The following is a 14,852-nucleotide window of genomic DNA, read 5'->3' on the forward strand; positions in this document are numbered from 1 at the left end:
GCAGGTACAATTTTATCTGATGCTGTTTAAGACAGACCCACCTTGGGGATGCTGAATAGATTTGTATACTCAAAGTCCCTACTAACCAACCAAGATTCTACTAGAGCTGCAAGGCAATAAAATGAAATTTTAAAACACTTATTTTCATGACTTTTAGACTCTAGCAGGGAAATATGCTTTTAAATATAATAAATACCCAGGAACTCCCATAAAACATTTTAACAAGAGAAATTCTGGACTATCATTTAGACACTATTGTTATGCCCATTAAGAAACTAAAATTATAAATGGTAAAGAAGAATTTCTTTTGTGGCTCAGCAATAACGAACCCGACTGTTCCCTCGCCTCGCTCAGTGGGTTAAGGATCTGGCGTGGCCATGAGCTGTGGTGTAGTTCGCAGACAGTTCTGATATGGCATTGCTCTGGTTGTGGTGTAGGCCAGAAGCTGCAACCCCAATTCGACCCCTAGCCTGGGAACTTGCATATGCCGCAGGTGTGGCCCTAAAGAAAAAAAAAACAAACAAAAAAAGTGGTGAAGAAATTTACTCCTCAATTCATGCCTTAGGATTCAAATCTAATTTCATCTGATTCAAAAGCCAGTGCTCTCAACTACTGTGCTGTAGTAAGTTATCAATAAATTTTCTCTGGTCAACACTTTGTATTACTATAAAAATATAATGATACCCATTTTTTATTAAGACAACTAGGAATGACGAAGAAGGAACTTGGCTTAACACAAAAAGCAAAGTAAAATGCAACACTAATAAAACAGTATTGGCTCAGGCATAATAATAAACAGCAAAGGTAGGAAAGAGAGAAATGGATAAAAGTGGTATGTCAAATCAGTGGTGAAAGCATGGGTCTTTCAACAAGAGACATGATTAACTTCTTCATTTACAAGAAACTACATTTCTAACCTCACAGTATATTTTGTAAAAAGAAATGAAGAGAAAAATATTTTTAAAAAACCCTGTTTTTTACAACAGCATAGGGATGAGACCAAAGAAAAGACTGATAAATATAACTACATAAAAAACTTAAATCATTTATCCACCTAGCAAGTCATCTTAATTGCTGAAAAAAAGATAAATTAAAATGTTTGTAATACGTAATACCAACAAGTAACATCTCTAATTTTCAAAAGTTCCTAAAGGAGTTACTGGCTCAGCAGTAATGAATCTGACTAGTATCCATGAGGTTAAGGATCCCGCCTTGCAATGAGCTGTAGTGTAGACTGCAGATGTGGCTCAGATTTGGAGTTGCTGTGGCTGTGGCACAGGCTGGCAGCTGTAGCTCCAATTCAACCCCAAACTGGAAACATCCATATGCCAAGGGTACAGCCCTAAAAAGACAAAAAAAATAAAAATTCCTAAAAAAGAATAAAAGACAGATTCAATTGAAAATACCAATTAGGAGTTGCTATTGTTGCTCAGAGGTAACAAACTCAACAAGTATCCATGAGGATGCAGGTTTGATCCCTGGCCTCACTTAGTGGTTCAAGGTTCTGGTGTTGCCATGAACTGTGGTGTAGGTCACAGACATGGCTTGGATTCTGAGTTGCTGTAGCTGTAGTGGAGGCCAACCGCAGCAGCTCCAACTTGACTCCTAGCCTGGTGAACTTTCATATGTCACACGAGTGGCCCTAAAAAGCAAAAAACAAACAAAAACAACATAAAAACAAAGCAGTACCTTTCATATATGAAATTGGTAAAATATAAGAAATATATAAAGCCTTGAAAAATGCTTTTTATAAGTTTTTTTTTTCCGCTGTTTCAGAGCTCTATTTTAGTGTATGATTTTTTTCTGTTTATGTGTTGAAGATTCCATTCCCTGCTTTAAAAATTCAGTCTTCTGATCTTCAAATAACCTATCTTTTCAAGTCTACCTAATTAAAAGCCTAAGAAAGGCAAAACCTAGTTTGAGGACCCCTGCACACATTTTTTATTTCTACTGGATAAATTATTAATTTTTATTTTCTTAAGCATTTGATGGATATTCAGAAAATAAAAACCAGTCTGATTTACAGAGACTAAAAAGAAAGAAAAATATCCCTCCCCAAACAATCCACCCATGAATCTTTATTAATTAACATGATTAAAAGGAACTACCTATTTGGTTTCCATGGATTAGATATATTAACCTGTGAATTCAGTTGGACCTGTATATACTTTTTTTTTTTTTGCCTTTTTAGGGGCACACCCGTGGCATATGGAGGTTCCCAGGCTAGGGGTCTAATTGGAGCTACAGCTGCTGGCCTACACCAGAGCCACAGCAACATGGGATCCAAGCCGAGTCTGCAACCCATACCACAGCCCAAGGCAACAACAGATCCTCAACCCACTGAGACCAGGAACTGAACCCGAAACCCTATGGTTCCTAGTCGGATTCGTTAACCACTGAGCCATGATGGGAACTCCTTTTTTTATTATTATATATATTGATTCTGGATAAGAAGTAAATTTTTTTATTGCTGTTAAATTTCACAGACATATATAAATACTTAATAGTACCTTATATTTTAGCAAAGACTCATTCCTAAAAACTGAATGTCATTCAAATTGGTGAAGTCAAATAGAATGGAAGAGACTGAGAATTCAGGGACTCCCATGGGGAATTACAATTTGTCACTCACAGCTTACATTTTCCTATGGAGAATTTGTTAATTACATCCACAGGCTGGGTCATGCTTACAAAACAAATTTTCAAAAATTGATCTCTCACTGAACTTCAGAGAGACTGATTATCACAGGTAGGAAAAAAAGGGGGCATGGTCAAAACAATCTTAATCATATTCTAAAAATATCTCAAAGCCAGAATAGACATAATGATATGGTTTTGAAAATATAACATTTTAAGTTGATCTTCTCACATCTTACTATAATATAAACTAGGGTTTAACCAAACCTTCATCAGTGGGAAAGATGATACAAATTTTAGAAAATAAAGCTTATTTGCTTTCAAACTTTTAAACATTTGCACTGTTAGAAATTGGAATGCTATCATTGACTGAATGTAAACTATGTTCCAAGAATGTAACACATTTTAATTAATTCTCCCAGCAACTCTAGGAAGCCAAACCATTTATACATACATTATATATACACACATACAAGACTGAGGCAAGAGGTGTTACCTGCCTGATCACACATAATAAAAGGAGAAGCCAGAATTTCAACTCAGGCAGTCTGGTCTAAGAACTATACTCTTGATTAATTTCTTTCATTCTTGAATGAATATTCCTTGTGGGGAGAAAAGAGCCTGATAATTTAAAAATTATATGAAACAAATCAAACCTTAGTCTGGTTTTGATTTACAAATGCGCCTGCATTAATACTGGGAAATTCTGATAGGTGTCCGATATACAAGAGTAATCCATGAAGCTCATCAACCAACACTGAGGGAAGTTGTGCCTCCAAAGCCTCGTAGGGATGGACAGAAACATGACTTTCAGCATTTTGCACTTTCAGGGACCTAAAAAACAATGAGATACAATAAACAACTAGTCTGGATAAATTTGCACTCAGAAATTCATGCACTAGTCATAATACTCATCTGACAGCCTACCTGAAGATGAAGACTTTAACATAATGAAGAAATGTCACACACTGCTGCCTAATATTGGCTGCTTTGCAATGCAGGGTTGATATCTTCCCTAAAACCAAAATAGATGATGTTAACTGTGGCCTAAATAATCTGTGGGCAGTGACAAAAAAAAATTTTTGTAAGCCAGTTAAGCAGCAATTCTCTATATTTCTTCAACTGATTCCTCTATGGTTCTTACCACCCCCGAGAAAACCTCTTGCTAAGGTCACCAGTGGAACCCATGTTGTCCAATTAACAGACACCACCTGTCCTCAATTAAGTTGCCCTCACAGTAGGATTGGCTACACCCGGCTTCACTGATGCCACAAGCTTCCAGTCCTCTTTCTTCCTCACATGTCCTTTCTCCTGCCTCTCCTTTCCTGGCCCCTCCTCCTCAGTTCTATGACTAATAATGGGACTTCTCTGGTCTCAGTTTGAGTTTCCTCTCTGTACCTCTTTTCCTACATGTATGATCTTGTCCACTCCTTTACTTCTAAATGATAACTCTAAAAGCTTTACAAAGCATTTCAAACCTCTGCTTTACACTCCAGACCTTCCATGTCAAGCTGCCTGACACCTCTCCTTGCATTGTTCAGACAGTTACAAAGAGTACATCCGTGATGTCTTCTAAAACGAGTTCATGCAGCTTCTATTTTCCTCACTCATTACATGGTGCCAAAAGTTGCCCATATGTCATTCTTGATTCTTTCATTTCCTTTACACTCTTATCTAATTCATCAGACTCCCATAAGGTTTACAACCAGAATACACATTTTTTTTTTTTTTGCTTTTTAGGGCCACACCTGTGGTATACTGAAGTTCCCAGTTTAGGGATCTAATGGGAGCTACAGCTGCTGACCTATGCCACAGCCACAGCAATGCCAGATCCAAGCTGCATCTGCAAACTACACCACAGCTTACGGCAATGTTGCATCCTTAACCCACTGAGCGGGGCTAGGGATGAAAACTGCAACCTCATGGTTCCTAGGCGGATTCATTTCCGCTGCGCCAAGACAGGAACTCTTCCCTTTCCATTTTCCTATGATCTCTTCAATTACTGCAACAGGGCTCTTAACAGGTCTTCTCATATCCTCCTTTGCCTTTCTATAATCTAAGTACAAAACCTGCTTTAAATGCATATCAATTCCTGTTCCTCCTAAAGCAAAATCCACGAAGGGCCATCTACTATATTTAGAATGAAATCAGAACTCCTTATAATGACTTGTAAAGCCCTAAACAACTTATTCCTGTCTTTTTCTCAGCCTCAATCTGTGCCATCTTTCCTTCACTTCGATATTTACATCAGCAAAAACTATCTAGGTGGTTACTACGTGCAAACACTGATGACCACTATATGCAAAGAGTCAACCAGAAAACAAAAGCAGAAAAAACATGATAAGAATTATTGACAACAAATTATCATCCAAATTAAATGTAAAGCAAAAACTTATTTTTACATTTGTATTCAAATGAGCAAACATAGACACAATTTTGGCAACACCAACAGAAGCACAAGTATAAAGATACTGTGTAAATATCCACATATCAAACAGCACAGTGCACTTTTACAGCTTAATTCTATTGCACTTACAAAAGCCATATGATCCCCTAGTTCCACAATTCTCAGCCCATAAAGGCAGTACCCTCTTAAAAAGAACTGTTGTCAACTGCTGTATCCAGACAAGATGGAGTAAAAAGAATCAGAGTTACTCATATCCCACCTTAAACTAGGAAACCAAAAAAACCCACCATAACACAGGCTTTAGACAAAGGTTAACACAAGACTGCTACCCCAGAGAGAAGGTAAGCACCAGCTTCCCACCTGGAGACATTCTCAGGCTGCAGCACAGGGAGAGAGAATTCAGAGCCCAAATCACTGAGGTGAGGAAATGTGAGATCTGAGTTTAGGGAGGTCTACATTTGCAGGGCAAAAGTAAAAAAGCTACATAAAAAAACAAAGAGCCTTGGAAATGTACTGAGGGTCCCCTTTGGCTAAGTACTGATCTGTAAACCAGAGAAAACCACCAGAAAACAATTCCTACAAAGATTGCTCAAACCAGGGAACAGTTCAAGTTCCCACCAGCAAGAATGAAAAGGAAAAAAAAAAACAAAAAAAAAAACACCAGAAAAAATCTTCAGAAGCCTTACTAGAACTAAATTAACATTAGACTTCAGCCTAATTTTTAAAGGTCCTAACAAAACTTAGAACAAGCCTCAAAAAGATCCAATGTATTACAAGTGCTCAACAGGGAGCCAGAACAAAATTCAACACTAGTTTTAGGAATACAAGAAAATTCAGAAAGCAGCAATATAAAATCTACAATGTCCATCACACAAAAATTGCCAGATGTTACAAGAAGCAGAAAAATATATCATAGAACTATGAGGGAAAAAAAAAAAATCAAAACAAACAGACCCCCTAATGACAATGATGAAAGAATCTGCAGTCAAGAAAGTTAAAAACAGCAGTTATACTCCATATGTTTAAGATGGATGGAAAAAAAAGATGAGGACAGAAATGGAAGGTATTTTTTAAAAATCCAAATGCAATGCCTAGAGACAAAAAAAAAAAAATTACAATATCTGAAAAGGGATAACATCAACAGCTATAGTTAAGAACGGGTATTAGTGAAAAACAACATTATTATATTATGTATGTTATTCTGCCTCAATAGGAAAGCAATCCATGGAGTATAATAATCAACAGGACAACAAGAACCACATGCACTTCAGTAAAGTGACTGCATGAGGGCTTTCTGGGGAGGGCTGAGGGCTAAGCCTAGCTACATGAGTTTATTAACAAAGGCCTGATACAGCTGCATGGCAGAGGTAAACTGATGTAGGGACAGTCTTTAATACTGCTAACCTGATCAGCAAATCTGTCATTAAAAGGTTTTTTTTTTTTTTTTAAGCAACAAAGCCAGCAAAATGTCAGTGTAACAAGTAACCATTTCAACCAATAGTCCACTGTAAGGATTCTAGGTCAATAAATGCTTTTCAAGGAATAATCTTGCATAATAAATATCTCCATGAACCCAATTAAGGCACTCTTTATAGAAAGGATATTTCTGCTGTTTTCACTACAGTCTTGCTGAGGCTTCCCAGGGCTTTCAAAATAAAATTCTGACTCTTTGGCATTGTTTATAAAAATACCTATGATTTCATCCCTCCCCAAAATTAATCACACTCATACATACTTGGGTCTGGCCACACATAATTACTACTTACTCCCCACGCTGTGAACTTTTCTTTTTACATACCTCAAAGTCTCTTTGCTATATAGTGGTTTCTACTTGAAACTCATCCTACCCCAAGACTTCTCCAAAATCTTCTGCCCACCTAATTCCCCCTCATCCTTGAAGACCCAGATCTGGCATCAATCAGTGATGGGCACACAAACAGATGAAGCCCTTGAATCCTACAGCAGCTTGTAGATGCCTCTATTACTACACTTTTCCATTTACCATGCTGATCTAAGCTTGTTTATCTGTCTTACTCAACTGCAAACGCTTCAGCAGCCTATTTTTCCTCCTTGATTCATCAGTACCTTGCATGAAGTAGAGACTAGGCAATAATAAAACAGTTATATCCAGCATTTACTGAGGACAGAGAAAACAAATCAAATAGCCCTGACAGCTAACAATTAGGCTGTGATGTTCCCTACCGAAATTAAACCGTTGTCACATAATATCAAAAATAGTCACACAAGGTCACTCTGTGATTATGGTGAAACAAGAAAAACAAAAACTCTCTGTAATCATGTCTGACACAGAAACAAGGCACTATACACCCATACAAAACCAAACAAAATACAAAAACAGAATATCCCCCTCTTACAGGTAACAGGACTATTGTTCCTTCACTAATCAAGATCTTCCCTTGCCTCCTTCTGTTTGTACCACCTAAATAAAACTTAAAAATATACTCAGTCCTCAAACTGCCTATTTCTTAACAGCATCAAATCCAGAATAAAGCCCCACCCCCTTAAAACTTACCCAAACCAGCCAGCATAAGCACCTACCCAAGCCCCTCCCTACTTCCTGTTACGGAGAAGCCCCAACTGTTCCTCATGATGTATATCTCTCCTTTGCTTCATAAGCTGATAAACCCTTCTTCGACCAAAGATTGTGTTCCAGGTGATCCTTGGTTGCTGGGCATCACTAATAATAGATACTAGGCCAAGCACCTAACTAACATGCATTAGGTCATTTAGTCCTCACAAGAATTCAGTGAGGTGGGAACTATTACCTAGAGTAAGACCCACAATTAGCTAAGGATGGAACCCACACTAACCACAGCCATGATTCTAAATACTACACTGTACCAAAACCATTAGAAAGGAGAATCAGCTAGGCCTGTACTAAAACACACTGTCCTTCAAGTCCCTTCAGTATCTTAACTACACCAATTTCCCCAAGTTGGAAATCCATTAAATAACAAAAATAAAAACAAAAAGCACAAAAGGAAAGCAAGAAGATAACATGAGGTCTGGCACTTCCATTTCTCTTTTAAATTCTCCATCCCACTCCCCACTTCCAAAGCAAGCTACTAATTCACTTCGGAGATGTGTAGCCTTAAGGCAGTTTTTACTTACAGATTAGGAAAAATACCATAAATCTCATCTACAACAAAACTGAAGCGTCATACTTTTTTTTGGAACACTAAATATAACTCTATCCTGAAGTTCTGAACTAACACTTCCTTCATGTTATTATGATATCCCAGTGCCACATGTCAGACCCACGTGCAATTCACTGGAATGGAGCACCATTCCTTTTTGACATTAAACACACTTAAAACTTACCAAAATCACAGTTGGCATGTAATAAGGTTTCCAAGTTGTATAGCTGTTGCCTAATTTAAAAAATTGAAGGTGAGAATTAGGTTTAGAACAGTTTAAAGCATGTAAATAATTATATAGACAGTGTTTCCAAGTCTATTACACAGCTTTAATGCTGCTCATTTATGAATGTTTAATACTTCATGGATGTTATTAGTGTCAGCTTCAGACAGTGAACTCTTTGAGAGGAAAAAAAAAAAAAAAAGCCTTTTCTGACCTCCCCAAAATATCTACTAACAGCTACATTTATCTCAAAAATTACATAAAATATCACAGATTTCATCTACCATCAAGAAGATACTGGTTATGGAGTTCCCATTGTGGCTCAGCAGTAATAAACCAACTAGTATCCAGGAGAACACAGATTCTATCCCTGGCCCCGCTCAGTGGGTTAAGAATCTGGTGTTGCCATGAGCTGCAGTGTAGGTGGAAGGCAGGGCTTGGATTTGACGTTGCTGTGGCTGTATGGTAGGTCGGCAGCTGCAGCTCTGATTCAACCCCTAGCCTGGGAACTTCCATATACCACTGTTGGAACCCTAAAAAGACAAGAAAAAAAAAAAAAAAAAAAAAAAAGAGAGAGAGAGAGAAAAACAAAAAACTGGTTACATCTTTAAGATGTTTAAGATAAAATATCCTAGCTTAACAGTTCTATAATGAAATGTTAAATTGTATCATATAGTTATACAACAGGAGTTCTGAAAAAGAATAGAATATGTAACTTAGACTAGAGTTATCAGAGAAAGTTTTATTTATGATGTTCTACCTTGACTTCTGAGAAAAATCTTCTGTTACCATTCTTTCTAGTTAACTTTCAACTCCTTAATTATAGAACCATATTCATAACTTATGTCCTGGGTAAGACTCAACTCATTGTGTAATGTTCAGGATTACAGAGAATTACTCACATAGTCTGTTTTCCCCTAAAACACAAAGATATGGCACAGGTCTCACAGAAGGAGGAGAAATCCCTTCACCTTTCCATTTTCATTTAAATGTACCATGTATATTTCCTTTAAGAAATATCTACATTTCAAATGTAGAGCATTATAATGCCTCATCTGTATACTACAATATGATCACTACCACACAACTAATTACTCTCCAAAACCGCACAGCTGACTCCCTTCACCTTTTTCACCCATCTCCCAACTGCCTTCCCCTCTGGTAATCATAATCTGTTCACTGTATCTGTGAATTTGTTTTGTTCATTTGCTTATTTAGATTGCATGTATGACTGAAATCATATAGTGTTTCTTTTCCTCTCTAGATTATTTCACTAAGCAAAACACCCTCAAGGTCCATTCATGTTGCTGCAAATCACAGGATTTCATTCTTTTTTAAGACTGAGTAGTACTCCACTCTGTATATATGTATATATATACATACCACATTTCTTTATTCACACTTCAGTTGACACTTAGGGTGTTTCTATATCTTGACTATTGTAAATAATGCTGTAATGAACATGGGGTGAATATTTCTTTTCAAATGACTGTTTTCATGTCCTTTGGAAAAATATCCAGAAGTGGACTAGCTGTGTCATACAGTTCTATTCTTAACTTTTTGATGAAACTCTACTGTTTTCCATACTGGCTGAACCAATTTACATTCCCACCAACAGTGCACAAGAGTTTCCTTTTCTCCACATCTTCTCCAACATTTGCTATTTCTTATCTTTTCAATAACGGCCATTCTAATAGGTATGAGGTGATATCCCATTGTGGCTTTGATTTGCATTTCCTTAATAACTAGTCATATGGAACAGCTTTAAGATTTTTTTCTATTATACTTGATTTACAATGTTCTGTCAATTTCTGCTGTACAGCAAAGTGACCAGGTCATATTCATACACACACACATTCTTTTATGTGCTTATTGGCCTTCTACAAGTTTTCTCTGGAAGAATGTCTATTCAGCTCCTTGGCCCATTTTTTAAATGAATTGTTTTCCTGTTATTGAGCTATGAATTCTTTATATATTTTGATATTAATCCCTTATAAACTAAATAAGCATACGATTTGCAAATATCTTCTCCCATTCAGCAGGTTGCCTTTTCATTTTAATGATGGTTTCCTCTGCTATGTGAAGCCTTTTAGTTTGATATAGTCCCATTTGTTTATTTCTGCTTTTGTTTCACTTGTCTTTTGAGTCAGAGACACAAAAACAATGCTCAGACTGATGTAAATTAGGTTACTACCTATATTTTCTTCCAGAAATTTTATGATTTCAGGTCTTACATTCAAATATTTAATCCATCTTGAGTTAACTGTTGTGTATGGTGTAAGAAATTGGTCTAATTTCATTCTATTGCATGTGGCTGTCCAGTTTTCCCCATACTATTTATGGAAGAGATGATCATTTCTCCATTGCATGTTCTTTGCTACAAATTAATTGTCCATATTTGGGGTTTATTTCTTGACTCTCAATTCTGTTCCATTCATTGGCATTTACTATACCTTTGAAATATAGTTTGAAATCAGAAAGTTATGCCTCCAGCTTTGTTCTTTCTTAAGATTGTTTTGGCTATTTGGGATCCTTTGTGGTTCCATATAAATTTTAGAATTACCATGCCTTTTTTTTTTTTTTTTTTTGTCTTTTTGCTATTTCTTGGGCCGCTCCAGTGGCATATGGAGATTCCCAGGCTAGGGGTCCAATCGGAGCTGTAGCCGCCGGCCTACGCCAGAGCCACAGCAACGCGGGATCCGAGCCGTGTCTGCAACCTACACCACAGCTCACGGCAAGGCCGGATCATTAACCCACTGAGCAAGGGCAGGGACCGAACCCGCAACCTCATGGTTCCTATTCGGATTCGTTAACCACTGCGCCACGACGGGAACTCCTAAAATTACCATGCTTCTTAATGTGTTCTGGGATAATAATTTGTCTTTGATAAATGACTCCATTTCGAAAACTAAAATGTGAATTATGGACTAGGTTTTAAATAAAAATGAAGAATTGTTTCAATTTTGTTAATTGTGATAATGAGATAATATTTACATTTTAAAAAGTTCATATTTTTAAGAAATGCATAGTGAAGTGTTTAAGGATGAGATGACATGATGCCTGGAATTTGCTTAAAAAAAACTTAAGCAAAAAGGAGAGTGAGGAGTTCCCGTTTTGGCACAGTGGTTAACGAATCCGACTAGGAACCATGAGGTTTCGGGTTCGATCCCTGGCCTTGCTCAGTGGGTTGACGATCCGGCGTTGCCATGAGCTGTGGTGTAGGTCGCAGACGTGGCTCGGATCCCGCGTTGCTGTGGCTCTGGCGTAGGCTGGTGGCTACAGCTCCTACTAGATCCCTAGCCTGGGAACCTCCATACGCCATGGGAAGCGGCCCTAGAAAAGGCAAAAAGACAAAAAAAAAAAAAAAAAAAAAAAAAAGAAAGGAGAGGGAAAAGAACACATGAGGAAAATGTGATAAAAACATGATGTTTATTATAACTGAAAGAGGGTCTATAGAGATTCATTATACTATTCTCTCCACATTTTTGTGTTTGAAAGCTTTCATTGAAAGTTTTTTTGTAATATTGTCCAAGTTAAACACATTTCTATTATATAGTTTGAAAAATATATTTGGAAAGTCTGAGTTCATTCTCTATACATTATTAAAAAAATGGCTATTAAACACAAAAATATTTCATTTTTCTTCCAAAATTATTGTACAGTTCAAAGCCTTAAATATTTGTCTTTAATATATGCTGTCAAATACAGAAGAATAAAAATTCTGAATATCAGTAATGAAGATCTCATCAAAATCCCTAATCCACCAAACATTATTGCTTAATTGTTACTGATAAGGTAATCAAGTGAGCATCATGCACAATTCTACAGGTGCTTTTGTAATATCAAAATTAGAAACTACCCACTAATGTAACTTAAAGCTGAACAGCATCTACTCTTAACAGCCATTAAAAATAAAACAAAACATACCTGAATAGATGAAAGAGAACTCTAGATGAATTCACTAATGCTGTTTCGGTAACCCACTGAATGCCAAATATTTCCACTGTATCCTCTTCAAAATTAGTTGGTAAAGGATCGAGATTCAAAATTAGCCTGAAATGAAAACACTGATTTAATCTCACACGATGTGCTAAATCCCGTATATTATATGAATCCATATTACATATGACAAGTCCACCATGATGTTATAAAGTCAAGAAATGCCTGATACATCATGTCTTAGGAATACTGAAGCTAGACTGTATTAAGAATTCAATCCTATATTGTGATTAAGAAAGGATAAGTAAAGAGAAATGTAACTTGAGAAAAAGTCAAAAGGATTCTAGGGAACATACTTTCATCTGTCTTCACTCTGTTCTTCAGTTGTAGAATTTCACCCTTTGAGGGGACATGTAATTTTTAAAACAGTTAAAAGCTATTCTGAACCATGACTAAAGAAGGGCATAATCAAGCTGAATAATATCTTTTAAGGTCTCAAAGAAGGTACAGCTGTGAAAATCCACAAAAATGGTTTCCTTTCTGATGAAATTGCCTCAGCAAACATTTCTAAAATATTTCAATCACAGCAGTTTGACTGCAATATGTGTATACATCCAAAACAAGAGATTTGAAGAATAACATTTCTGTGAATTTATACCATCTGGAGCATTTATTAGAGTGTTAAAGAAAAATAAGTCTATAAGATTTCTGTATGTATAAATATACAGAATTAGAAGACACTGGGGTGACAAAAAATGCATATGTGTACTTAGGAATTATTGAGAAGCTTCAGAACATTGTCTCATGTTTTAGAAGGAAATGCCACTTTAAAAAGCCCAGGTAGTTCAGATTTCACTTTAAATAAAAGGTAAATCAGTGCCCAGCTCCCTACTCCAAAGCGGAGGCAGTAGTGAGGTAAGAAAGCCTCAGGTAACAAGAAAGCTCTCCCTCCAAAAATCTTTCAGATAAACTCCAAGGAGGAAACCAACAGCATAAGCTTGTATCCGTGTGATGTAGTACACCGACTTACAAAAACTGCTTGGTGGTCATCAAAGTTTAATTGCCTGAAGTCATAGTTAAATAACATTCCTAAACAGCCTGATAAAAAATCTGAATAGGGAAAAACAAAGTGTCCGATTTTTTACCTACCGCTTAAGGGCTCCGCTGGAAAGGTAGGACTCTCCAGAAAAATGCCTTCCTCCTCCTCTGTTGTCAAAATCACAAGAAAAGCAAGGGGGGTTGCACCATTCTCTCTCCAGTTCTAGTTCCAAGCTGTCGGTCAGGAATGTTGATGCAGCAGAACAGCTATCCATTGCTTACTTCATGTCCTGAAATTTGTGGGGTTCATTATGATTATCATCAAGGCTCCAAAGAAGTTGTGACGAGATTCCTGGAGGTGGGGCGGGCAGAGAAACTGGAGGTGACCTCAGAAAGTTCCCCAAACGACCCCCAGCACAAAGAAAAAAAACCAAGAAGTCAAATCCTCAGCAACTCTCCCCCAACTGACTCCCGGAGACTAAGGATGTTAGATCTCAGAAATCCCCTTTACGTCGGACCTGCGGCCCGGGACTGGGTTAAGAGGAAAGCAGATTTGCAGGAAAGATCTAGCTTTACTCCAGAGCCCGCCTGGACCTGTGCCCTACGCTACGTTACCAAACCTCACTGAGCCCGTTTTCCTGCAGTGCCGGGAACTATAAGCTCCCCTGCAGACTCAGGGTAGGGACCAGAAGGGCCCGACGCAAAACCCCACTCCTTACGGGGCAAAGGGCAAGTCCCGCCAGATCCGCACAAGGCACCAATCGGCGCGGCCGACCACAGAGCTGGTGTTCTGCACACCCAGGTACCCCCAGTTTAGGGCACGTCGTACCTGCTCACGCTTTCAGTCCCCGAGATCCGCCCTCAGCAGTCCGGACCACAACTAGCGAGTCCGTGGGGTCTAAATCCCAAACAGGCGAAATTCCCGCCAAGGCGCGCCGGCGCTCAGGAAGGGCGGGGCCACCGCGGAGCCCGCCCCCGGAGGTCGGCTCGCGAGGTCTCCGCAGGAACAGCCGGCACTCCTCAAGTTCTCGCGAGAGTCTGCCAGTCAAGGACGCGGTCCGGCAATTTATTGGTTTTTTTTTTTTCTTCTTTCTTTTTTTTTTTTCTTTTTCCTTTGGTAGTTTTAATTGGTACTTTGGGCCAGAAGGCGGGGCCTCACTGAGAAAGGAAACTGGCTGAGGTGAGCAAGGCTTAGGGACTGGCCGGGTTGCCATCTAGCTGAGCTTGGAAAAGAGCTGTGCTCTTGTGAATCCCAAGCTGGTGTCTCCGGACCGTGCCATCCTCTCTTCTTCCCGCGCTAGTACTAGTAGCTCTTTTGTTGAAGTCGAGGATGCCTGTTCTTGGATTGCGGGCAAGGCAAGTGCACAAATGAGACGAATTCACTGTGTGGAAACACTAAGTAGGTCACATGGTACTTGTTTTCGGTATATAAAAACTGCTACTCCCCCCC

General features: G+C 38.2%; 1 protein-coding gene across 8 annotated transcripts in view; it reads right to left on the bottom strand.

Annotated features, from left to right (window-relative positions):
- MMS22L (MMS22 like, DNA repair protein) overlaps positions 1 to 14,375 on the bottom strand; it is a 153,879-nt gene extending 139,504 nt beyond the window's left edge. For 3 of the 8 annotated variants that reach the window (XM_021073207.1, XM_021073193.1, XM_021073186.1), the window contains exons 1-6: positions 14,232 to 14,375; positions 13,514 to 13,692; positions 12,353 to 12,478; positions 8,387 to 8,436; positions 3,565 to 3,652; positions 3,294 to 3,471 (exon numbers count right to left, since the gene is read on the bottom strand). In XM_021073207.1, the coding sequence (XP_020928866.1) occupies positions 3,294 to 3,471; positions 3,565 to 3,652; positions 8,387 to 8,436; positions 12,353 to 12,478; positions 13,514 to 13,677 (606 nt within the window). In that variant the 5' untranslated portion in view covers positions 13,678 to 13,692; positions 14,232 to 14,375. Of the gene's footprint in view, positions 1 to 3,293; positions 3,472 to 3,564; positions 3,653 to 7,419; positions 7,576 to 8,386; positions 8,437 to 12,352; positions 12,479 to 13,513; positions 13,755 to 14,231 lie in introns of those variants that run through there. The other 5 variants (XM_021073188.1, XM_021073197.1, XM_021073178.1 and 2 more) reach the window with 3 other exon arrangements.

This window comes from Sus scrofa, chromosome 1 (genome assembly GCF_000003025.6).
Source record: "Sus scrofa isolate TJ Tabasco breed Duroc chromosome 1, Sscrofa11.1, whole genome shotgun sequence".
Lineage (NCBI taxonomy): Eukaryota > Metazoa > Chordata > Mammalia > Artiodactyla > Suidae > Sus > Sus scrofa.